The sequence below is a fragment of the Sturnus vulgaris genome, chromosome 7 (assembly GCF_052056855.1).
Source record: "Sturnus vulgaris isolate bStuVul1 chromosome 7, bStuVul1.hap1, whole genome shotgun sequence".
Classification (NCBI taxonomy): Eukaryota; Metazoa; Chordata; class Aves; order Passeriformes; family Sturnidae; genus Sturnus; species Sturnus vulgaris.
The window spans coordinates 22,005,781-22,031,511 of NC_142249.1; the positions used below are offsets into that span (position 1 = coordinate 22,005,781).

Sequence of the window (25,731 nt, forward strand, 5' to 3'; positions counted from 1 at the left end):
TTGTGTTGCATTTGTCAGTAACAGCAACTTTTATTGTCTTTACAATACAAGATAATACAAACCATTAAAAAGTAATTTTGTTTGGCAAAATATTTAGTCAATTGAAAATATAAATGTGTCTTCGGATTAAACAAGATTACAACAAATAATTTGCCATCAGATGAAAGAAGTATGAAAGCGAACAGCTCCAGAACCATGCTCCTGGGACCTAATGTTTTCTAACTAAAGAATTTCATTCATTTGAATAGTAATCCTACTCCTTCCCCTAAGTGTGTGGGATTGCAAAAATCAGTTTAATACTTGGTAAAAGGTTAGGGGGGAAGGAGTAGAAAAAACAAATGACAACTCCTGTCCCAAACCCCCTTCTCCACTTAGCTGGAATCTGTACTGTTAGAAGGCCTTTTGACTGCACTTTCGCATTATTACCAGGATTGAACATAAACGGTTTTATGTTGTGGTTAAAAAACCCGTAATTTCAGATAATAGCCCAATTTTACAATTTTGAGCTTTTATACACATGCAGTTTTTTTCTCCCAATAAGTTAAAATGTAACTGCACCCGTTTCCTTTTATCATTTGAATCATTCCTTTATAACTAGTTTCAGGTAAGACATAATGTCGATCGCAGATGACCAAACCAGAACAGAACACTGTACAGGACTGAGACTTTGGGCCAGCTGAGAAATCTTTTTCTCCAAGGTATACCCCTGCCTGGGCATAGCAATATCATTCTTCTTCAAAAACGTTACTGGACATAAGTCATTTCCACCATCACCTATATATACAACTTGTGTATAACTCACTCCTCGCTCCAACTGTTTATCAAGAAATTCTTTTAAAACTTTCCTTTTGCAAAGGTTTTTAGGGCACTTTGCACAATGGTGAGCATGGAAGTGCTGTACAGTAAGATAGCCAGTACTGCTGAATGCTGCAGGGTTTGTAAACACTTCATCAAACACTTTATGGAAGTCAGCAGCTTTCAAAATCCAGTCAATAAATACTGTATTAGAATCTGAAACAATTATACAATCAAACAACTGCTTGTTCTCGCCAATAAATCCCAGAAGATCTATCATTCCTGCAGTGAAAGGAATTGTTGTCATAGTCCTTTTCATCTCATCTTCTTTGACACCATTGTCTCCCAAGTAGACAAAGACTCTGCCCATATATTCTGTCCAATGTCCTGGTTGGTAAGAGTTTCTTAATCCACTAGGAAGTTCTCTTTCAGGAGCACATTTCACAATCCAGGTGTCACTATTTTCATCTATGATTGTATGGTCAAAATCAAAAACCAACAGAAATTTCATAGCTGTGAGAAAATAGTTTCCAAAACAAACAAAAAAGAAAATTATTTATATAAACACAATTACTATATTTCTACCCTGTCCTTATGCTCAGAAGAGAAAAAATTCTGCAAGAAAGTATCTGAACAAAATGAACTATTTATGGCCATTACCACGATGGGAAGTTGTGCTGTAGCTAAAAATACAATCTGTAAATGCCAAAGTTCAGTGTCGGACTTCTGTTTAAAATAGTTACTGTGACAGTATCTAAACTCATGCTGCAGTTACTAATTCTTGCTAATACAGCAGCAACCTTTCTTTTCTCACACACCATCAGTTTGAGCAGATGCTAATATCTCCATCAGCATTTGCCAATCCAACCAAACGGGGATTCTCCTGGCAAAACGCCTCAACAGGTATTTCAAAAGGAAATATACACTGAAGAGACGGAGCCTGTGCCTTCAACAAGGCACTAAATCAAAGAAGCCAACGAAAGGAAATGCAGCCACTTGTGAAGGTGAATTTGCTGACTCCTCCCGACTAGGTTAGCCCCGCTCCGGGCCCCGCAGTCAGTGCCACAGAGAGCACAGCAGCCTCAACAGCGGCGCCGTACCCGCGGGGGCAGCGCCCGTGAGGGGAGGGGGCAGCGCCCGGGGCCGGGCCTGTGAAGGAAGGGGCAGCGCCGGGGGGGGGCCCGGGGCCGCCCCGCGCGCCCCGTCACGTGACCGCGCGCCGCCGGGTCGCCCGGCAACGGCCCCGCGGCCCGGGAAGATGGCGGCGGCAACGGCGGGGCGGCTGCGGCGGCGGCGGGGTGGCGCCCGTGAGTGCGGCTGCCCCCGGGCAGCGGGAGCCGGCGGGAGGGCAGTGTCGAGCCCGCGGCCGCACGGCTCCGGGACGCTGTAGGGGTGCCCAGCGGGACTCTCTCCAACGCTCCCCGAGCTGCAAACAGCAAGAGGGGCTGTTTCTCCCTAGGAACTGAGTGGAGAGAACTGACCTGAACGCAGCACAGGTCCAGTAACCTCCAAGGGCAGCAGCTGGGGAAGAGCGAGGGGCTTGGCAGATGCCTGCTGCAGGGCGCGGCCGCATCAGTGCGCCTTTACTTCTGGTGAGGCTGTCTTCACCTAGGACAGAGGGAGAGGGCTAGGTCTGATCCCTGTCGGTAGACTGGTCAGCAGTAGCATCTGGAAAACAGACTTTGACACCGGTGTCACTCTAAGAGAAAGCCTCCTTACCCTTCAGACACGGCCTGTCAGTCTGCTGCAAATCACTCAATTTCTACAGAATGCCGCTCTGTGCCTTCCCTTAAAAATGGTAGTGACACTTGAAAGAGCATTTCATGAAAGCTAGACGTCAACTAAAAAAGCTGCATTTATGCCTGCACACGTGTATGTAAGCCTAATAGAATAAAGAAATCCTAGTCTTGCCAACAAATCAAAAACTGTCCTACAGTATAACTATTTCAGTAAATACAATGAGTATGCAGGACATGGTAGTAAGGTACAGTCTGTGCCCAAAATGCTGCCTCATCTAGCCAGTGGAATGGCTTTATCAATATTCTCCTTTTCATTTTGGGGATGGTCTCTGCTCTCTGTTGTTCTAAGAATCATGCCCAAGTGCGGCCTGGGAAGTGTTTTACTACAAGCCAAACCCACACAAACACACGAACAGGCAAGGGCACATACAAACAGCCCAGTCAGTCAGTGCCTGTCCAAGTTCATGCACTGGTCGTAGGTAGACTACTGATACAGATACCCTGTCTCAACTCTGGGGTTTGGGGGACTAACTAATAATAATTACTTTTTTTTAATTGTTACCATGCAAGCATTCAAATCCTGATACACGTTTGATTATTGGATTTGCTGGTATCAAGTAACCTTTGTATTTTTTCTTCCCTCTGCACAGCACATAATTTGAAAGAAAAGGATGTTCTAGATGAATATTTTCTTCCAAATGAAGCAGATCTTCGTCAGGTCATTGTAATGCCAAAAGCAGAATGGGAAAGGATTCAGGCCAGCATTAGAGAAGCAGCACACATTGATGAGAAGAAAGAACAGGAAGAAGTACACTTGGACTCCAAAGCTGCTGGAAAAGACCCACCCAATGCCACTCTGGTAAGTACAAGATACATTCCTAAACAAGGGTAGTTGCTTTGGTATATGCAAAAACACACATAGTAACATTTCTAGCTGTACTCCCTTTGTTTAACATTTGCTTTTGAATACGTATTTCAACTAAATGCTGTTTAAATACATTTAACATCTAACATAAACATTTATATTTTTTTTACTTAAAGCTAAAATGAAAAGTGAAAAAACCAATCCAAAATTTAAGTGTGATTTCTAATTTTGTCTACACTGTAGAGTCTGATACAACAGAAACTTCAAGCCAAAAAATTACGTGAAGAAAAGGAAGAGGAAGAAAGAAAGTTACTTGATTTAGAAGAAGCAAAGTTCCAAGCAGCAAAGCGGAAGGAGGTTATTGACCGTGCAAAAACCTACCTACTTTATCAGGACGACAGAATGAGACATTTCCATGTTTGTTGACAACTTTTACATTGAAATTATACTGTATGTCTTTAAAGACTTCTGAACAAGAAAATTACTTTTAATGTTCTCTTGCAGGGTGCCTTTCTACTTACTAAGGTCCTAAAAGAAAGAGATGCTCAGGTTGAATTTCTAAAGTCAAGATTAGCTGATAACAAAAAGAGAGATTATGAGGAAGAGCAACGTCGATTTAAAGAATACATTCTCAGCGAGCAAGAAAAAGCTCGTCAGCATTATAGGAATCAACAGGCACTACGCAAAGATCAGCTAGAACAGTAAGTAATAATTAAAAACAACCCTACTTAATAATTTACTTAAACTCTTCTCAAAATACATTCTGGGAGGCTTTTACAGAAACTTACTAATAATTTGTTTCACAAATGCCATTCTTCTAAAAGAAGATCACAGATCTTGCCCAAAAGGGAAAAGCTATATGCATTTTTAGTTGCCAACAGTTGGCATGCAAAATCGCCTCTGGGAAGTATCAACAAGTTTTAGTCAAATCACTATTCAAATGTTGTTAACGAAATTTAAGTGTATTTTACTCAGTTTTTGTTCCAGACAAGGACAAGGTTAAATTAGATTTTCCATTTACCCATAATGAGCTTCCAGACTGCACAACAAGAGAAGGCATTACTGTCACTTCTATTCCTTCTCTCAGGTCTTTTGTAAATCTTACGGAGGGATCCCCAGTGGTATTTATAGGACTGGCCCTGGTGGTCTGATAGAAAGAATCAAATTTCCCATGGCAGAGGAAAGGTTCAAAGTCTAGTCTTATATATTCCAGGCACAACACATAAATTCTTACACAGCTTAGTACAGAACACTACCAGCTTAAGCTGCAGCCTGGTCACCCAGAAGAAACACAGGTATGGTGGGGAAATCTTGTTCTTCAAGGATGCTGCAGATATAGGCCAGAGCATTATCAATGCCATGGTGCTCATGGGTCATCCAGCTAAAATTTATCACCACGAGACTGCAAACTGTGAGCATACCATGTAGCTCATTTCTGACCAGAGATACCATTACAAACAATCATACTGTTATTCACCTCTGATATTCTACTTACCTTCAACTCAAACTATCACATTCTTCACTGCAAGGCACCTGTGGTTATGCAGTTTGTTACTTCATGCAGTTCTTAGACCATTTATTCACCTTTTTCTGATTCAGAATAAAAGAGCGTGAGCATCAGGCAGATCTGGCCAAACAGGAAAAAAATAGAGAAGGGGAAGAAATACAGAGATCAGTCCAACAGTACCAACTAGAAATTCAGAGAAAAAAAGAAAAGGAACGTGAGACAAAAATTGAACGCCAGAAACTGTATCATGTAAGTAGTAGGAAAACAGACAGTTCAAAATGTGTATTTCACCTTGGCTGGGATGGTTGAACTCAGCCCACAGAAGAAGGGGTCTACTGGCAACAGGGTCTTTGCTGACAGCTTTAGTAGCATGGGATCAAATGCTTACCCTGCCAGTTTCAGGCCATGTCTTTCCTCTTGGAGAAAGACCTCTTGGAGGCCCCTCCCTTCTCTTGTCTCAAGGGATGTTGGCACTTGATGCTTTGACTTGTCTATGGTTAAGACATAATTTAACCATATGTTGTAGACATCAAGGACTATCTCCTTGACTTGAGAACTGCTGCCATCTCATTTCATCTTTAAAGGCATCCTACCAAGGTACAAACAAGAAGTTTCTCGGAGCAGTTCTGGCCAGCATGCTAAAGACAGTTGTTTTTTACATAAGAGAATAGAAAACTCCTCTTCAGCTGTATTTTGGATTAAGCTCTTAGACAGGGATAGTTTTGGATGAGGTGGGACCAGGAGCAGAATGATCTATGTGTGTGGGGATGGTGGTTGGACAGTCCCCTGCCACTCACTGTCCCCCTTGACCACATGTGTCAGTGGGAGCACAGGACAATGTTCTCTGCATCACACAGCAAGCTGCTTGTTGCTCAGTTCCTTTTCCCCATTCTCACATCAACTATATCCTCTTGATGCATGTTTGAAGAGGGAGGCAGAAGTAAGTGGAAGTATCCCTTTCCTGTCTTCTCTCTCCTTTCCTAAGAATCCCTTTTCTCTCTTCTGTTTTTGAAAGAAACTTGAGAAGGGGGAACAGGGAGTGATTCCTGTAAGCTGCTACCCGAGGTCAATATTCTAAACATCATCAGTTACATCAGACCATTTTGCCCATACAGGACTATCTAAATGACCAGAAAATAATCAAAGCAATAGAGGAACAAAACCAAATGGAAGAAGATGATCGGATCAAAGCTCATTTTAAAGCAAAGGAAATTATTGCCCGGATGAGAAAAAAGAAAGAAGCTGAAATGCGTAGGTAGGTACAATGCTAAGGTATAAATTGTAAATGATCTAAAAATGATACTGTAGTTGTTTTTAGATCATTTAGACTAATGATATAACACAATCAACTGTTATTCTAAAACATTATTCTAAATTCTACTGATAGGGATAGCAGTGCCTCCACCCTTCAAAGTACAGAGGCTTATGAAAATGCAAAGCTTTGCACCAGTGTATTGGGAAGAGTGATTTTCATATGGCCAGCCAAACCTCCACCTCCTCAATAATTAAAGACAATTAAGATCCTTGATGAAAATATTTTTGAGTATAGGCTATATTTCTCTGAGTCAGCTCAAGAAGAATGATTTGACTTAGCAAGGCACATTCATTATTTACCTACACCGTGGTCTTATTAAGGGGAGATGTTTTATCAATTTAACATCGAGGGTACAACATGATGATACCACGGCGTCAATCTAAGAGTTTTCTTCCCTTCTTGCTTCTGGCCAATACTTCCAACATTCCTCTCCTGATGGCAAGATGCTCTCTGGAGTGCACTTACTGAGTACTCCAGCTCATTATTGCAGCAGAAACTAGTGATACAAGAACACAGGGAACATTTATTTGCTACATCAGATAATATAAAACTAAACCAAAGAATAGAGGGACATCCTGAGTTGGGTGGGTGGGTCAGCCTCTGTGGTCAAGAGGAGAGAACTTTAGAAGCAGAAGCAGAATTGCTGAGTTTGGTAGCTTCAGGTAGACCCAAGTGTGTTGCCCTGGTACATTATGGAAGCTCATGTTCTTCTGCAGACAAGTCCAGGAACAACAGGACAAAATCATTAGTCGATTAGCTGAACAAATGAGTGAGGCATTAAAGATGGAAGATGATCGACTGCGTAGAGACAGTGCAAGAATAGAAGCTGAAGAAGAAAAAAAACGCCAAGAGAAAGAAGCAAAACAAAAGGCTGCCATTGAATCTATTGCTGAACACAGAGCCACTGTGGTAAGAAACGTGGGCTGACCTTACTTCTGTTTAGTCCAGCCTGGCCCAGACCACAGCTGGTGACTCTGGTGCCATGCATCAGCAGGCTTCAGCAAGTCTGCTGACACCTTTCCTGGAGTCCCCTCTCCCTTTCCCCCTTCTGTGTTGGGTGCACATCTGCCAGGGCTGCTGAAAACCCGGGCTTGGACACTGGCCAGCCACAGTGACCGTGCTTATCAGAGCACTGATACAGGGCTGCTTCTGCAGGGAGATACAACTTCCAGCTTAGCAGGCCAGCTCTTTGGTTAACTTCTGTGTGTTTTGTAAACTACAGATGAAGTTGAAAGAGGAAAAGGAGAGACAGGAGAAAGAAGAGGCTGAAAAAGAACGTGATGTGTTAATGGAAAAAGACCGCATCCACCTGGAAATGGAAAACAACAAAAAACATGGACGACATGAGGCAAACAGAGAAGTACAGAAAATTCAACTCCAGCAAATGGTAAATAGAAGAAGCTGTATCCTGTCAATCCCTTCAGAAAGAAGCACACATCTAAACCAATAGCACTAGCCCCTGCTGAGAGAAAGAGAAGAAGTTTGCCGTTTTGTTTGAAATTTTTGTTTGTTGGGTTGTTTTTAATCACTGGCATATACTTGTTTTGGGGACCAGCCTCCTCAGAGCATTGTTGCAAATCAAGACTGGTTTGCAAGGACAGATCACATCCTGTCCTGTACCATTACGACATTTTTTCAACCATGCACTGCTGTCCTCTTGTATCTTCTGGGCAGGTCACCAAAGAGCAGCAGCTAATGCTGATGTTCACTCAGCTATTTAATGTACCCTTTCCAAGGAGATATGGCAGAGAAGTGGGGAGGGATGATAAGTGCCAAGTATCAACTAAGAATGCTGCAGACTTTCTGGAAGCTTTTATCCTCTCTCAGCTTTACAGGATGGTGATGTTGAGAACAAAATACTAAGCTTTGTTATTCCCTTTTCTTTATCAGGCTGAAAAGCAGGCAAGAAAAGAGCAGGAAAAGCAAGCAGACTTGGACTACTATGCTCAGACAGAGGCTATTGCACTTTCTAAAGAGCATGAATTTCAGAAATACGCAAAAGAAGTAATCGAAACAGAGTCCAAGACTACACATCATCTTTATCCTCTTCTCAAAGCATGCAAAGATGGACTTGGACATGGGCCATTTTCCTGAGAAAAGAAGAAATAAATACTGGTTTCCAACCATATAATTCTGCATTGGGACCCAGTTACCTTGTTGTAGCTGTAATGCTGCTCAAGAAACAAAAACATGAAATAATGTTTAAACTTCCGTCTAAGGAAAGGCAGAAGCTATTTTCAAGTTAAAGACACATGTTTTTCAACCTTACAGGCAGAGTTAAACTGTAAATGATTTATATCAAATATATACCATGAATCTTGACTTCCATTTGAAAAAATAAAAGATTGCCATATAACTGGTTATATTCTCAAAAATCCCCAGCTGGTATTTTATAAATGTTAGTTTATTGAGACAGGGATTCATATATTCATATATTCATAACTGTCACTGTAACTCATTCCAGCCAAAAGCTCACTATTTCTGTTATATTTTTAATATTCATTGTTCTAAAACTTCACTGTCACAGGTTTTTCAGGTCTAGGAAATGAATTTTCAGAGCAAAAAGTCACATTATTCACTAGCCTACTTCCAGTTTCCCCATAATAGAAAAGACCAAACTAAAACAACTACAGCAGACGAAAAAAGAGAACATATGTGAAAGTTAAAATACTTAGGGTGTGCAGTTTTGGTAGCATTGTGCAACTATGTCTGAAAAACAAACGTCATGCTATAAATCAGTTTTATTACATGAAAATATTAATGCGATTTGATCTCGGCCCTTACAAGGTCATCAAAAAGCAAATAGGGCCTACAAAATCACATCAAGAAGAGACAACATAGTTGGGCTGTTCTTTCAAAAAGACTAACAGCAGTTCACTCTGTGGTAAATAGATGTGACCTAAAATTGTATCTCAGATTCCTCAGCAGATTTACTCACCAACACCCAAGCCACAGACACATCTCTCTCAAGCTTAGGTTTCTTTGGTGAAATGTTAACATCATTTCCTTGCCTTGTAAGTTGGGAATTCCTGTAATGACTTCCTCCACCAGTACCCTGGACTTTGAACAGGGTATCCCTCTATCCTGGTGTCCACTGGAAACAAAGTTCAAGAAACCTGAAGTTTTGCTTTGTTGCACCCCACAGCTGCCAGTCTCTGCTGGCCAGACTAGAAAACAGTACAAGTCCTTAAAAAAAAGGATGCTTGGCAATATTTTAGCTTTGAAAGTGGTTCTTTGGTGTGCCCTCAAGTTCCTCGGCCTAACTGCCAAAAGCAGAGGCCTTGGAGAAAGCACAAGACTTCGAGGAAGATGTGAGGATACCTCGGAGACAAGGTACCTCTGGGAAGCTGAGGGCCGAGCAGAACTGGCTTTACCTCCCTCCAGCTTTACCTACGCTGTAAAAACGCCGGGGGTAAGGTGGGTGCTGTCCTTCCCGGGTGCAGCAGTCACCTCCTTGAGGAGCCTCTTCCAGGCAAGGCAAGGGTTGAATTCCTGGAAGGAGAAGGAAGCCCGACCTCCTCATGCAGCTCCCAGGGCCGCCACGGGCTCTGGGCCCCAGCAACAGGCAGGCCTGGAGGGGCGAAGGTTCTAATGAGGCGCGGCAGCGCACGGAGCCAGGCCGAGCTCCACGGCCCCGGCGAACCGGCGGGAGCGGATCACGGCCGGAGCACAAGGACAGAGGCGGAGGGGCCATTTCAGCCTCTTACCGGGTACGGCCGCGCCGCAGAGAAACGAGGCGTTCAGGAACCGGCTGGGGAGGAGGGTCCGGACTCCGGAGAGGCGGCTCCCTTCCTTCCCTCCGTGTGTGACGGACCGCACGCTGCCCGGGGCGGGGCTGAGCAGGGCGCGGAGCGGCTCCAGCACTCGCGGAGCAGCGCCCGCCGCCCACTCGGGTGCCATTGTCCGCCTCGGCGCCGGAACCCTCCAGCGGCCACCGCCTTTGAGCGGGAGAGGGAGCCCCCATTTCCCGGGAAGCCGGGCCGCCGGTGAGGATCCCTCTTTCTCCTTCGGCAGACGTTCCCTTTCCATAGAGGAGGCGAAGAAGGCCGAGGATGGACCTGGATGGGCCGGACGCCGCCCGCCAGGACGCAGAGCTGGAGCACAGCCGCTACCTGAGCCGCCGGGCTGTGGCCCAGGAGCAGCTGGCGCAGTGAGTTCGGCGGCGAGGCCCGGGAGGGGGGCGAGAGGTTTGGGGTAAAAACCTTCCCGTGGGCAGCCCGGCCGGGCGGGACCCGGCTGCACGGCCCGCGCAAACGGGCGGTGGCTCTTGGGCGTGGGATAGCAATGAAACAGGCTCATCAAATTCAATCTAACATTTGAGCCCATACATTGATCATGTTCACTTTTGCTAGTATAGACTTCCCTAGCACCCTCAGACTGGAACTGAGCTTTGGCCAAAGAATTTGGAGCTAGCTTACAGAAACTGATCCTGGTTTTGATCTCTGATATTTTACTTCAAAGTATCAGGGTTTTTTACTGTTAAAGTACCTATAATAATCTCTGTCTGTCTGCTCATTATTACTTAATGCTGTCCCTAGTTCATTTATTCACTCCCTTTTCTGATTCAGAATAAAGGAGCACAAGGATCAAGTGGATCTGGCCAAGGTGGAAAAAAGAAGAGAAGGGGAACAAATACAGCGATCAAACCAATTATACCAACTGGAAATTCAGAGAGAAAAAGAAAAGGAACAGGAGAAAAAAGCTGAATTCCAGAGGCAGCATCATGTAAGTAGCAGAAAAGCAGACAATTCAAAATGCGTATTTCACCTTGGCTGGGATGGCTGGACTTGGCCCACAAATAAAGAGGATTGTTGTGGGCAACAGGGTCTTTGCTGACAGCTTTAGTAGCATGGGATCAAATGCTTACCCTGCCAGTTGCAGGCCATGTCTTTCCTCTGTGCTTTTGAGAAAGACCTCCTGGAAGTTTTAATGTGGCACCTGAGCTTTGACTGGTCTACAACGGACAAAGTCTGCTAGAATCAGCAAGGAGATTGTGCTTGACTTGGAGAGTCCATTTTTCTTTGTTAGGGAGAGGGAATAGCTTGAGTATGACAATATCTTTTAAGCTTGGTCATGACCGACTTAGCACATGTGCTGTTTCCCTGCCAATGCCTGCTGGAACAGGGAAACTGAAGTAGAGGCACTGTGATGATTCATTGCCATGTGAGCAAGCAAAAGAAGAGAATTCCCACTAAAGCTCTACTTGTTTTTTTTCCTTCCATACTCCTCACCCCAAATACACAAATTTCCCCCCATTTCCCCCCAGCCTTGTATGTACAACAAAAGCTATACATACTGGCAAGCTATACAAGTGCCATTTCTGAGTCATTACAAAATGCCTTATGCTTTACATTTTGATGGTTCTACAGACTTACTGTTTGAGCCCTTCAGAGTCTGCACCATATGAATGATACACGGGATGTGAACAGTACAGTTGGAACCACTGGGAAGGTAGAAGAGAGAAAATAAAGACACTATAAGTCTGGGGCTGCAGCCACATACTAATTTTACTTTTGTTTTAGTTTTTGATAAGTGGATAATGAAATTTTTCTTTTATCTCTGGGTTTCTATCTTCTGTAGCTTCTCCATTGATGTAAAGAACTCTTTATTACAGGGGAGGCCTGAAGTATTTGCTAGAATTTTTTTTAATACATGTTTCTAAAATTTTGTTCTACATGAAAATAAAAGTAGTTTTCCATTTAAACAGGAATACGTAGCTGAACAGAAAATATTTAAAGCTGAAGAGAAAGATAAAGAAGACAAAGATGATGATCGGATTAAGGCTTATATTAAAGGAAAAGAAATGATGGCTGATCTGACAAGAGAAAAATATGCAGAGACTAACAGGTGGGTTCAGGGATAATTTTCAATGTTAAGATTCAAACTTGCAATTTCATTTTGTGACAAACACTATTCTCACTTGTTATATCAGCAAAATCATAACTTCAATGCAAGCAAATTTTCTGTAATTAAAACTTGAAGTAGAAAGAAAAAATGCCTACTAGTTCCAGTAGTAATTGGTGCTGTTGGGTGGAGGTAGGATTGCCGATGTTATTAGAAGGAACAGTTAGCAATTGCCTCTGGTAACCTGAGCAGATGTCCTGGGATGTTACAGTAGCTCATGTTCTCCTGCAGGATGATACAGAAGCATAAGGACAAAGCTTTTGACCAATTAACTGCACAGATGAATGAGACACTTAAGATTGAAGATGATCGTCTTGCTAGAGGAGCTGCAGAGGCAGAAGTCGAGTATCAAATGCAAACTAAAGAGAAAGAAAGTAAAAAAAAGGCTGCCATTGAATCTATTGAAGAACACAGACTCACTGTGGTAAGAAACAGGGGCTGCCCTTGCTCCTCTTTCTGTCATATACTTGTACGTAGGAATAGTGTTTGGAAATGCCATAGTTTCTAGTACAGTCATCTGGAGTGAGACACTTGTAGGTTCTCACCAGTTGTTTCTCATTTGTCATCTAGAGTTTTAGAACTAAATCCTTAAGAAAGGTTGCAAGCAGCATGTGTGGTGATCTTCTCTTCAAAAAAATTACACTGGGAAGGCTCTGTAATTGTTGATAATTTGTGCAAACTCTGCACTGCTTACTGCAGCCAAGGAGCCTGGCCCAGACCACAGCTGGTGACTCTGGTGCCATGCATCAGTAGGCTTCAGCAAGTCTGCTGACACCTTTCCTGGAGTCCCCTCTCCCTTTCCCCCTTCTGTGTTGGGTGCACATCTGCCAGGGCTGCTGAAAACCCGGGCTTGGACACTGGCCAGCCACAGTGACCGTGCTTATCAGAGCACTGATACAGGGCTGCTTCTGCAGGGAGATACAACTTCCAGCTTAGCAGGCCAGCTCTTTGGTTAACTTCTGTGTGTTTTGTAAACTACAGATGAAGTTGAAAGAGGAAAAGGAGAGACAGGAGAAAGAAGAGGATGAGAAGGATCGTAATCAGTGGATGACAGAAAATGGCACCTACCTGGAAATGGAAAAAGCCAAGAAACAAAGACAGCGTGATGCAAACCTGGAAGTACAGAAAATTCAACTCCAGCAAATGGTAAATAGAACTGTATACTGTCAGCCCCTTCAGAAAGAAGCACACTAAACCCATAGTATTAGACCTCTTGGGCAAAAGAGAGAGAGAGGGAGAGAGAGAAAGGTTGCTGTGGATGCGCGTATTTCAGTTTGGATTTTACCTGTATGCACTGCAGCTGCTGATGTTGGAGAGGTGACTGTACCCATGGACCACAAGAGGCTTGTTTGTGGAGTGAGAAGGTTACTGCTGAGAACTTGACAATGCACGATATATGTGTTTCAGAGGTTTATGGGCCTCCACATGGAGCAGTAGAACAGAAGTCTCTTCAGCCAGAAGAGACCCATGTGAATCAGGGAGGATTGCTGTGTGGGCTGGTAATAAGAGATCAACAATGACAGATCACATCCTGTCCTGTACCATTACGACATTTTTTCAACCATGCACTGCTGTCCTCTTGTATCTTCTGGGCAGGTCACCAAAGAGCAGCAGCTAATGCTGATGTTCACTCAGCTATTTAATGTACCCTTTCCAGGGAGATATGGCAGAGAAGTGGGGAGGGATGATAAGTGCCAAGTATCTAAGAACGCTGCAGACTCTCTCAGCTTTACAGGATGGTGATGTTGAGAACAAAATACTAAGCTTTGTTATTCCCTTTTCTTTATCAGGCTGAAAAGCAGGCAAGAAAAGAGCAGGAAAAGCAAGCAGACTTGGACTATGATGCTCAGAGAGAGGCTGCTTTTCATCAGGATCGAGCATTTCGGAGATAAAGACAGTGAGTAACTGAATTAGTGCCATTACTGGATGTGACTTCTATTCTCTCCAAAACATTCAAGGAATGAACAAGATGTGGGCTTCCTAATTAGGAGAACTGCAAGAATGGTGGAGTGGATAATCTGCAGTATTAAAAACAGTGAAAATTGGAGGGTGGGTGGGTGGGTGAAGATGGTTGATGCAATGCCTTCCTGCCTTATGTACATGAGCCCCCAGCCTACTCAGGGCTGAGAAAACACTTGGCATTTTGCCACGACTTTTAGAGCCTGCTTTGGCCGTCAAAGCTCTGCCTGAGGGCAGGGCCAAGAACTCTCCTCAGGGCCAGCACAGACTGTTATTGTCTTGGTCAGTCCTGCTGTGGTCTGGGCTGCTGAACTGTTTTTGGATACAAGAACATGATTGGGTGGAGCTGACTGACTCTGTACCCATGTCAGTCAGCATGGCCCATTATTCTGTAATGTGAAGCACAGTAAGTAGGAACAATGAAGACTTGTTTCAGAAACTCACTTCTGACCTAAAGTAAAAGACTAACATTGCACTATCAACTAAAAGTCACACAGAATTCTCTTCAATTATCCTGGAGTTACTAATTTTGGAAATTATATATTACAAAAAGAGAAATGGCAATTAACTTGTGAAATTGTCCCTCAGTACTTTTTTCCTTAGTTCACTAATGCAAAACTTGTTTCCCTTCTCTCTGAGCCAGTGCTCATTTTATTACATGAAGATTTTTTTCAGCAAACAGAAAGAATGGAAACTTTTATAAAAGCCTTTTGATGGCAGAAGCTGGAGCCTTAAGAAGTACTGACTACAGCAGGAGTGGTGCTGAAACCTGCAGAGCTCGATAATGCTCCAAATGCATCCCTAAGTGCAAATTTGCACATGCTCACTACTATGCAATTGGTGAGTTAAGTGGGTTTTTAGTCTACCTCCTCAGCAGCAAGAAACAAGTTGGATTGCAACCTCATTTCCTACTCAGCTTCCAGGAATGTGCTGTTCTGCAGATTATGTATGTCTGCATTTGAAGTCTACAGCCTGCTTCCATCAGTTTATACTCCTTTTACTTTGAACATCTAGAGAAAATCCATCAAACTCCAGTACCAAAAAACAACTTTTCACCTAGAATAAAGTGGGAATCCCACATAATTTTAGAGCATGTTGGCTAAATAAAGATTTAGTTAGCCAAATTCAGCATGAAAAAAATTCAGCACCAATCATGATCTCAATTTATTCTATTGACTCTGAGATGCACATGCTTTGTATGCTTGTTTTAAATAACTGATTCTAGTTAGTAATTTTCTGTAAAACCTCTATAAAGCATAGTATGATGACACTAGATCAGAATGGCCAGAGGTGGTGGAATGTCACTGGTAAAAGGTCTCCTGTGTAAAGCAGGAGGCTGGTCTAGCAGCTCACCAGAGTCCTTTTCAGCTGCCATTTAAAGATGGTAACAAAATAGAGGGAGATGAACTGCAGCTGATAAAAGGGAAATTCTTGAACTGGAAGAATCTACTGATTGAGAGGTACCTCTAATTTAATGCCTAGAGCATGCTCTTGTATTAGTTATTAGCTGGAGTCACCATTCCTGCAGGTATTTAGATGTGTAGATGGTGCTTAGGGACATGCATTAGCTAGTGTTGGACTTCAGTACTAGGTTAACAGCTGGACTTGATCTTAAAGGTCTCATCTAAATGATTATATAAAGTTTTAATTAATAGCTAGCAAATCAGAAAATGCATTGAAAAATAATTTGACTAGTAAACTTCAATTACTGGTTTTGCTCAAAAAAGCATCCACTCAGATATTGTTCTGCTTCAGGACATTGCAGCAGATAAGAGTCCTAATACCTAATAGGTATTAGCCTTATTTGAAGACCAAGACCTTAGAAATAAAAGGCAATCCTCAGAGGGACTGAAACAAAGACCTTAAATCAAACTGCATTTTTTCCACACCTGTGATCCAACTCTGTAAGTAAAATAGCAACTTTAGTTTGAACATGTGGGCCTCTAGTGTCTAACCTGGTACTCTCCCAACAGTATTTCAACTCATACCTGTGTGGCAGTACACACGTAAGAGAGTACTCTTTTCATGGATCTAATTCAACTCCCACCTAGGAAATGGAAGAGAACAGCACTCTAAAATGCCTTATATCCCAAGGGAATTTGAATAAACTGTAGCTCTTTAATGCTAGGTAATATTCCAGGTTGGAGTTACTAGATCTGTGCAAATCTTTTAGCATGACAGTCTTTGCTACCAATTAGCTCTGAGGAGGTTTGAAGAGGATACATACCTGGAAACAAATTGTTCATGAACAGAACAGCTGGCACCATGGGACTACTAAGGATGTACATTTTCACATCCCAATACAAACTTGCTCTATGCTTCTGAAAAAGAAAAAAAAATATTTTCAAAGTTTCCTTGTCATGTTAGGTCAAATAAGTTTACTCTGTTTCAACAGCTAAATTCTTCCAAATGTCTGTTATTAACTTAGGCCTTCCTGTTATCTCTTGAATGGAAGAGTGCTGTAACTAGTCTGTAATGTTCCTCCTTGTTCTGGCAGTGTATCCTTGTTTCTGATACTGATCTTCATTCCTGTTCTGGCAGTGTATTTTTGAGAGACAAAAATTCACTATAAATAGCATGCAAAAATCCCCATAATCAGTGAAGGCCAAGACTGTAGAAGGAGGTGAAGGCGAGAGATTTGAGAAGACCATATGAGAGGTCTTATTTGGAACTATCTTAATTTCTGTTTAGAGTAAGTTGTGGTATAGGCTTTGTTAATCTTGTAATGTGTGAAGTCATTGCTTTCACACTACTGCACTACCACCACTTTAACCTAAGCTTCTTTTTGTTTTGGTATATCCTGACTTTGATATTACTATGTATTTAAGTGAATAATGAATGATTCAAATCTGTCCTCCGATCTGGTAAACCAATCTCTAGTAAGCAGTCTTAAGGCAGAGCTGTTTGTAGCTTGTTGACACTGTCTTGCTTGTTGACCAGCATGGCACTTTGTTTTTCTATGGATTGCCTCAACTCCAATACATTATCCAGAGAAATTAACAATTCTGTTGGGTACTGAAGGGCTTGAACATCAGTACTGCAGGTCCAGGAAAATTCAACACTGCGTATCTGTTAATATAACAATTGCACCCCCCCTTTCCCAGTGAGTAGCATCTGGTCTGATTCCTTTTCTGTATAAAAGGAAAATAAGCAAAGGTTAGACAGAAAAAGCAGCACGTACTGAAAAGAAGTGTGTGTTACTGAGCAGACCAAGAAAAATTCAACAACTGACACAGTGGACAAGGGAAAAGTTTGGAACTATCTTTGGTAAAGCTTATAAGTATTTCTGCATTAGTTTCAGCTACAATTAGTGCATATACAATTAATAGAAGCTACTAATTATACACTTAAACTGTTTCTTTTTTCTTTATAAATACATTTGACCACTACAGAAGCATCTACAATGGACTAAGAAGCTAGCCACTCTCTCCTTTCAAGTTCTGTGTGCCTGCAAAACCAATCAGTGCCCAACAGCAGAAGCTAACTGTGGACCAAGTTACAAGACATGCTATTTGCTAGAACCTGCCTATAACTCAAGCTCAAGAAGTGCCTAGCTTGCAACTGTACTGTAGTCTAATATTTTTATGGAACAAAGCAGTAGATTCTTTTCAGAAAGTCAAGAGGTAACAACCAAAGGTAAACTATCAGTTCATATGTACTGTACTCCTTGAATATTGCTGGGCCTCCAGGCTTAATTCAAGCTTTTTGACTTGAAAAAAAAAATCTTATCGAGCAATCAAAATTGAGTACATCTGCCTGTAACAATAAAATCCATGTTGACTGTACCTTTTACTTGTGACAGTTTTCTACTTTTACTTTGGAGACTGCAATGGGAGGTAGAAATAGTATCTTGAGAAATTGTGGCATTGGCTGAGTCTTTTAATCCCTTATGGGAGATGTCTGCAGCAAGACTGTATCTAGCACTCCAGCTAACCTGGCTGACTACAGGAAATGGGAAGAACACTCTTCTGTCATCTCCTAAGCACTCTGCTGCCAACCAGCCAAGCTGTGATACTGCTGTAGGTGACTTTTTGATTGAAAATTGTTTTTTCACTCAGTTCTAAACTGACTGTAAGCTGTGTTACTACTCCATTTACATTCATGTTGAACAGATAATTCTTCTGTAACTAGTGAAAACTATTCGGCTTCACATTCATAAACAGACACAAAGACTTGCATTTTTTCAAGTACAAGACCATAGCTGGCAACAAGCAGTTTGCAATTAAGACACCAGGTCAGCTTCATTACATGGTTACATTTTTATATGTTACCATATAGTAATAATAGACTGTCACTTGTCGTTCTGTTGTAGAAATTCTTAATTGTACCTGCTATTTTACACAATCATCTAATGCAACATGGAATAAAAATCTTAACTTCACATAGTCAGTAAAAATGTATCCATCTTCGTTTAACTGAGGAGGTCATATCCTGACATCAAATAACTCTGCCTTGTAAATCTGTACTCAAAGTATCAGCCCTTTAGAAGGCTGGAGGTTGGCCAAGCACATTTGCCCTTAGAGCATGGTGCCAGTGATGCTGAGCTCGTGGGTTTGGTTCCTGTGTGGCCCACTCAGCTAAGAGCTGACCTGCTGATTCTTGTGGACCCTTGGAATATTCTGTGCATTTACAAGCACAGGCTGCCCAATATGACTTAGAAATGATTATTTCTCTAAATACAGACGATGCTAATACTGCAAGAAGCATATGGGGCAGATGTGGACTATGCTAACAAATAAGCAAAAAAAGCATTTATTTCTGAGAACTACTTTACTGCACAACTTGTACATTTCAAATCAAGAGCTCATTCTCCCAGTTTACAACTGAATAATCTTCCCTGTTACGAACTATAAACTACAAAATGTGCAGAAGACTAAGATTAATTACAAAATACTCTACTAAATGCTACATGCACAATACTGCTGGTATAATTAACAATTCTTTTAGCTGAAGGAACCCAGTTACCAGCTACTTCATCTCACCACTGTTCATAATTTAATATGCCTAAATTCTATCCAATCCTTTCATCCACTCTTTCAATAGCAGTTATGGCTAAAGCCACATACAGACTACCTTTTATAATGGGGATATGTAGCCATGTCTAGCTTCCTGCCAAAAATAGAAAGTGTCCTTAAGTGCTTTACATATTGCAAAATTTAAATTCAAAATCAGGGTGCTGCATTAATTCAGTTTATTTAGTCCTTTTAATGTCTTAGAGCTTCTGTGAATACAAATAAAAATGTAAAACCAATCATATACATATTCAGCAGTTCAAGATTTCTCTTCTGATCTTATGCATGTTAATTTCCCTATTAGTTTTATTTGAACAATGACTTTACGATTTAGTAATTTACTAATTACTTCACAAAATATACCTTTACCTTTATGTAGTTTTACTATCTAAACTCGTCACTTTTAAAATATTTTATAACTGCTATTCCTTTTGTGAAATTTCATACTAGAACTAGAAAACTTATTTTCATATGATACTTTAAAAAACCCCAAACAATTAACATTACACTTGGCCTTTACACAACAAAATTTTGTCGAATAAGTGCTCCTAATGACATGAGTTGTTTAAGGGTGAGAAGCAAGAGTTAAACTCTAAGTACATGAGCAGCAAAATGGAAAGCTAAAATCTTATGCTAGGTAACTGCAGAACTGTACCAAATTCAAATTTTGCAAAATGCAGTTCACAGACTTTTCAATGTGTATTTTCTTTAATAATTTAGTTAAACACTGCATTAGGAAAATTACTATTTTCAGCAAAGGGAAGGTACATAACAGTTGTTTACATTTCCATTACACTGAAGTGCCACATCTAGAAGTGTGGCTGACAACTGCCCAATCGCAAAAAAAACCCCCTCCAAAACAAAATGAACAACCCCCAAAAAGAACACTTTAATGGCTACTCCTTTTATAAAAGTATAGCATTTATATCATTAGGTTTTCTATTATAAGGAAAGTCCTAAAAGCAGGAATATACATTTTTTGCTTATCACAAAAGCAATGAGTCTACCATGCCCCTAGAGGTGTTTCCAAAAATACTTTATTTGCTTCAATAAATCAACAGTTCCAGAAAAAGCAGCTAAAGGACTGCTTCTTTTGTTTACATTAACCTAAAATCCATTTGCCAGGCTGACACTATTACAAATTAGACATTATTGGGGATCACTGCAAATTCTTCAACGCATCTGACAAAGAACACTGCAAGAAAAGCCTGTAGTCTGGGATTTCAAGTACAAAGTGCAAAGTTTTAGGCTAAAATTCTAACAACCAAATATAACAAAGCATTAAAATGTAATAACCGTCTTTTATCTTTCTTAAAAACAACAAACTAAAACGAACAGAACAACTGAAACACTATGGCTGTGTTAAAAGAATTAGCAGACAGCAACACATTTTTTACAGGTAATAGTGTCTACATAATTGTACATTCTATCTACCCACACTCACCAAGAATTTTTGCTTCTGAGTTGATGGCAGTACCCAGAGAATCCAGTATAAAATAACAGTCTCTTTCTAGTAAAGTTTGGAAAGCCACTGTCAATTATAAATTCAGCATTCCAGGTATCTATATGTTGCATGGCATTAGTAAAATCTCAGCATCTATGGTCGGTATAACAGAGAATGCATGTCTAACCTTTGGAAGTTATTTCAAGCCTGTATGGACAATTAAACGTACACTTACAAAGTTAATCCCTGCCCTCATTTTACATTGTGTCTTGAGGTTCATTAATTCCCAGGAGTAAGGTCAGTTCTGGGGTACCAGCAGAAAAAGCTGTACTCCTCTACTTTTTTCCTGCATTCACAAGGAAAGATCATGAGCATTGTTTTTACTGCCTCTGGAATACCTAAAGTCTTCTAAATCGGTCCTCTGAGCCAAAAGCCAATGAATGACCTGACACAGATGTCAAAGATGGCACTGAGCTATACTGTGACTACAGCACACGGTGGCTACTGTGAGGCTGGGAACAGGAAAGCTCCTGTCACTGAGGGAATAAACAGTTCCAGGACTGCAAGAGCAACAGTCAGTGCCTCCTCACAGGGCAGCAAGAACTGACTAGTGCTTGGGGATATCTTGCTGTCCCTGAGACTGAGCTTTAGTCCCACCAAGTTCTTAACCAACATTCTCAATTTCCAGTTTGATAAAGAAAAGCACAAATTTGGCAAGGCCTCCCTTGTACAAGACTGCAATTGTGTTTCAGTTTAAACAAAATGCTCCCCACTAAACCGATTTACCACCAAATACAATACAGGCAACTATATCCCACCACCAGCAATTTAGTGTAGCCAGCTTTTAAACAAAACCAAAGTCTATTAAGAACAAGAATATGGGCTTTATGCCACCAACTCAGATTAATTTTTAATGTGCTATAAAAGAATTAAAGTCCATTTAACTTGTGCAAATAATTTTATGAACTGTAACAAAGTCCATACAAAAGGGTATGCAAGTGCATGTTTTAAAATAAGTAGTTACAGCTGCAAACTACAGTTGGATATAATCTCCATTTTGAGATTTTAAATTAAACACAATTAAAAAAAAATATTCTATGATTGTTGCATTGCTGACTGCCTGTATTTTACCCCCTTCTTCTATAGCAGAGTCAGTATAGTTGTGGATTGTTTTGTTCACATGCTCATACAAGCTTCAGTGATATTGGCAAGAATATTCTCAGTAGTGCAAATAAACTTCTTCAACAATAGCTTGCTCTTGTATCAGCTCTATTAAAAATAATGAAACAACATTGCAGACAGTTTTCAAATGAGACTCTGAAGGACATGGCATGCATAGCACAGTATAAATGCATGGTTAAGCTGCCACACATTTTCTGAAGCCCAACTTCCTACCTTTATTCTTATTACAGTCCTCCAAAATAGGACAACTTCTCCAAAGTCCTACGAAATTCAGAAAGAGATCCACTATAAAGGTCTTTGGTTCAGTCCACTGAGTTCTCTTAAATAACAGCTGTGTTATCCACCCACACGTGGACCAGGAACATTTTTAAACATTCTGCGTAAAATGACCACTGAAATGCAAAATCCACAGGAGGTGTTTCTAAAACATAGTAAAAACGGAAAAAAACACTTGAGAGCCAAAGCAGCTCCACTAACTATTCTGCTAAAAAGTCACTCTACGCATTTCCAGTTTTCTTCCTTTAAAAACATCACTTATGTTGTTCACAATCCTAGGTTTTCTTTTGCTTTCAAGACACAACTATTCTTTAGAATAACTGTCTGGGTAACAATTTTAAGCAAGTTTTCACATATCTCCTAATCTGCTGTAAACAAACACTGATCACAAAGTGCATTATAAAGTGAAAACGTTGACAAACTCATTACAAAGACAGTAAAAGCAAGTTGTGTCACTCAGTGAAAGATTTGGCAAAAATTGCAACTATTACAATATTGTTTTGCTTTGACACAGCTAAAGATTAATGCTTGTCACTTCCCTTGAGGACTTCCAAGATTTGCCAGTCTTAGGTGTGAATAATTTCATGGACTGGAAGGAGTGCTGAGGCTTGTACCACATTCTATCCTTTCAGACCACTGCACTGAGCTACCACATACCAGCTACTCTTTGGGGACTGCACATATGGGGGCACTGCTGCAGCAACACAAGCCAAACTCCTTCTCTTCTATGTGAAGGTGTGGTGGTGAAATACAAACGGAGGTGGGACCTAAAGGCAGGAGAGGAAAGCAGAAAAGGGAGGGAATTGGTCTGAGGGACACACAACATAGAGAATGAGAAGGAATTCACAGTACAGTCTTTAAAATTAGGGGAAACAAGGAAAAAAGCAAATTTCAGTTAAAAAAAAAAATTAGAAGCATGTCTTAAAACATTACTTGAAATTCTGTTTCAATTACTCCAAAAACAAGTACTGGAGATCTGCAAGAATTTTCTCATGGAGTTGTTAAGAAACAAAAGTTCAAAGGATTTCCTGGTTCCTTATCTGACCCCACTGTAAATTCTGGGAATCTGTTTCATCTCTGTGCATCCACTAATTAGGCAACTGAGGAACGTAGTCTGAAGCATCCATTTCTGCAGTAGACGACATGAAAGCATGGAATGGAAACAGGTTACAGGGGAACAAAGTTATGCTGATGAACATTTAAAAATTTTTTTAGGACAAGGAAATAACTCCTAAACACAGATGACTGCCTTACAACATGAATGAATTCTACTGTTGGCAGTGACAGAAGTACAAACAGTAAAGATTTAAATTAATTCGCTTTGTGATTACGATAAAAATGAAAATAATTTACCTCTACAAATAAATTTCCTTAGGATTTATACCTACTGAAAAACAAATGCAGCAAGACTGGAGAAATGGACACCTTGCAATATTCTCCTAGCTTTAAGATGACATGTAGTTTATCTGCAGCTTTCTTCTTATATGGAACAAACCTCTTCGCAGGCAGCCATTGCTTGCACTGAACTATGTTCATCAGGTAAAAAATATAAGTGGCATGGAAGATACCTTTCTAGCTGACAACACACAAGAAGGATACATAATCCAATGAAATATTTAAAACACAGCACACTGTATTACACATGTAATTTGTTTTTCATTTCAAGTTTATTAAAACTTTAGCAGTACAAATGATCCAGGTTTTAGATTATCAAAAGACCAAACTGAAGTCCACATCTTTAAAAAAGGCGTTCCCCAAAACGTCTCTAAAACTTTGAGACGATGGAAACATTAAGTCCACAAACTCATCCATGCCTGTCATCATCTGTTCCAGGACTTGTTTCACGATCAGACTTTTTATCCTTACTAGGGGCATGATCTCTTTCCTGACTCTTTGATTTTTGGTTTATTTCTTTTTCTGCTGAGGATCTGGTCTTTTCCTTTTCTTTACTGCTGCGTGAGTATGATTTTTTTGATTCTCTCTCTTTGCTACTTGGTCTCTTTTTTGAGTCTGGACTTCTGTCCTGATCTCTACTAGACTTCTTATCTCTGCTAGATTCAGGACTACTACTTTCACGGCTTTTTGAACGCCTCTTCCTTTGGCTTTCACTACCATTCCTCTTATATGAGCTTCTACTCTCCCTATGTGAATACCTCTCTCTGTTTCTGCTTTGACTTTCATCCCTCTCTGAACTCCTTGATTCTCTCCTCCTCCTATTTTCTCTTCCTCTGTATTTATCTGGTGTACCTCTCCTTTCTCTGCTTCTTGATCTTCCTCTCCTTCTTGTTTCTCTGTCTCTATTCCTTGAATAGTCCTTACTTCTACTGCGATCCCTATCCCTGCTTCTTGATCTTCCTCTCCTACCCCTATCTCTGCTTTTGCTTCGATCCCTTGTTCTGCTGCTGGAGCTGTGTTTTCCCCTAGCATGCTCACGTTCTTTGCTTCTTGACTTGTGTTTCTCCCTGTCTTTGCTCTTCCTATGCTCTTGTTCATTACTTCTTGAGCCTGTTCTTTTACTTCTCTCCTTGCTCCTACTTCTTTCTTTCTCTCTCCCTCTAGAATCATAGCGCTTTTCTTTTTCTCTACCTTTCTCATGGTCTCTCTCTTTGCTTCTTGATCTTAACCTCTTTTCATCATGTCTGCTGTGCCTGGAGTCTCTCTCCTTACTTTTCGATTTCTCTCTGCTTTTACTATGGCTTCTAGATTTAGCTCTCTTCTTGGCTTTGCTTTTGTTATGCTTGTCATTTTTTTCTGAATTTCTTCTTGTCTCCCTGTCTTTACTGCTGGATTTGTGATCTTTCTTCTTCTCTTTTTCCCCTCTTCGGCTTGGACTTTCAGAAACTTGCCTATGGTCTGAAATTCTTCTCTCTCTTCCTCTTCCTGGGCTCTTTTGATTATCTTTCTTGGTTTCATTTATTTCACTCCTTGGAGAGAAAAAGATACAATTTTTAAAAAGTTTTCTTTTCCCTCCACTCTGAAAAATTAAACCAGAAGTGAGACAGCTTGACAACTAAAACTTCACATCAGAACATTTGTATTAATAACAATGTATTTGCAGTAGCATGGTTAAACTCAGATGCAATTACATAATGGAATAACCAAGTCGGCACCCTGGCTTCTTGAAAGCAATTGTAATTGAAAATCCAAGATAAAAGGTATTACTTTTAAATTAACAAAAAAACCTTAAGAACTAAAAATAAAAAAAAAAAAAATCTACATATAGGCACATGTTCCAAAAGAAATAATCTTACTTGTCTCCTTTTATCCATCTTTCTCCACTAGACACTCTCATTCTTTGAGCTCTTTGCATTTCTTGCCTCCAATGTGGAGGAGTTTCACTGCGCCGGAATCGATCTCTTGACCTGGATCTGGAAGGTGTCCGGTAACGCTTGGAAGGAAAAAGAGAAAATTCTGCCTCAGTTTGAATTTCACACGCTGTGATAGCTCAGCAAGATTTTCACCACCGGAACTTGGTTCTACATAACCCCTAACATGACACTTCACACATATATGCCACGTTTCCACTGATAAGTTACTAACTGACTGAAAATCTGATATTCAATTAAAGAGGGGATAAAAAGTAACTGATCAGAAAACTGATTTTAAGATCAAGTCTACTTCAGGGTTGTTGTAATCTGACAAGAGATTTTCTGCTACTTTTAATTCACACAAAAGCTGATATTGTTTACTAACAATGAAGATTGGCATCTTTGACAGGTAATGCAAAACCAGT

At 40.8% G+C, this 25,731-nt stretch overlaps 4 protein-coding genes across 19 annotated transcripts in view; 2 read left to right on the forward strand and 2 right to left on the reverse strand.

Moving 5' to 3' along the window:
* Positions 1-10,061, reverse strand: PHOSPHO2 (phosphatase, orphan 2). Of its 12 annotated transcripts, XM_088168059.1 has the most exons (7): positions 9,929-10,048; positions 9,616-9,792; positions 6,521-6,717; positions 4,895-5,026; positions 3,781-3,927; positions 2,277-2,403; positions 1-1,308 (listed from the first exon to the last, which is right to left on the reverse strand). In XM_088168059.1, the coding sequence occupies exon 7, from the start codon at positions 1,304-1,306 to the stop codon at positions 581-583; it is 726 nt and encodes a 241-aa protein (XP_088024185.1). In that variant the 5' UTR covers positions 1,307-1,308; positions 2,277-2,403; positions 3,781-3,927; positions 4,895-5,026; positions 6,521-6,717; positions 9,616-9,792; positions 9,929-10,048; the 3' UTR covers positions 1-580. The 12 variants fall into 12 exon arrangements, with proteins under 12 accessions (XP_088024185.1, XP_088024181.1, XP_088024180.1 ...); XM_088168055.1 differs by lacking the exon at positions 6,521-6,717; XM_088168054.1 differs by lacking the exon at positions 6,521-6,717 and having other exon boundaries at positions 9,612-9,792.
* On the forward strand, positions 2,039-8,596 carry CFAP210 (cilia and flagella associated protein 210). The gene is given in 11 exon segments (XM_014880203.2): positions 2,039-2,102; positions 3,185-3,393; positions 3,643-3,816; positions 3,904-4,100; positions 4,999-5,155; positions 6,022-6,161; positions 6,938-7,130; positions 7,444-7,608; positions 8,112-8,310; positions 8,313-8,359; positions 8,362-8,596. Coding segments are annotated over 11 exon segments (1,584 nt in total). The 5' UTR covers positions 2,039-2,053; the 3' UTR covers positions 8,416-8,596.
* Positions 9,996-25,731, forward strand: part of LOC106855484 (cilia- and flagella- associated protein 210-like) — an 18,325-nt gene continuing 2,589 nt past the window's right edge. Inside the window, exons 1-8 of one of the 5 annotated variants that reach the window (XR_001403373.2) lie at positions 9,996-10,371; positions 10,790-10,946; positions 11,929-12,068; positions 12,357-12,549; positions 13,107-13,271; positions 13,916-14,022; positions 14,728-14,924; positions 17,477-17,869. Coding sequence is in view for 2 of the 5 variants with exons in the window: in XM_014880196.2 (XP_014735682.2) it covers positions 10,274-10,371; positions 10,790-10,946; positions 11,929-12,068; positions 12,357-12,549; positions 13,107-13,271; positions 13,916-14,017 (855 nt within the window). In the remaining 3 variants the exon portion in view is untranslated. Of the gene's footprint in view, positions 10,372-10,789; positions 10,947-11,928; positions 12,069-12,356; positions 12,550-13,106; positions 13,272-13,915; positions 14,925-17,476; positions 17,870-25,731 lie in introns of those variants that run through there. The other 4 variants (XR_015804849.1, XR_015804848.1, XM_014880196.2 and 1 more) reach the window with 4 other exon arrangements.
* Positions 20,116-25,731, reverse strand: part of PPIG (peptidylprolyl isomerase G) — a 25,318-nt gene continuing 19,702 nt past the window's right edge. Inside the window, exons 12-13 of the mRNA XM_014880192.2 lie at positions 25,250-25,386; positions 20,116-24,922 (exon numbers count right to left, since the gene is read on the reverse strand). Coding sequence (XP_014735678.2) covers positions 23,803-24,922; positions 25,250-25,386 — 1,257 coding nt within the window. The 3' untranslated portion in view covers positions 20,116-23,802. The remainder of the gene's footprint in view (positions 24,923-25,249; positions 25,387-25,731) is intronic.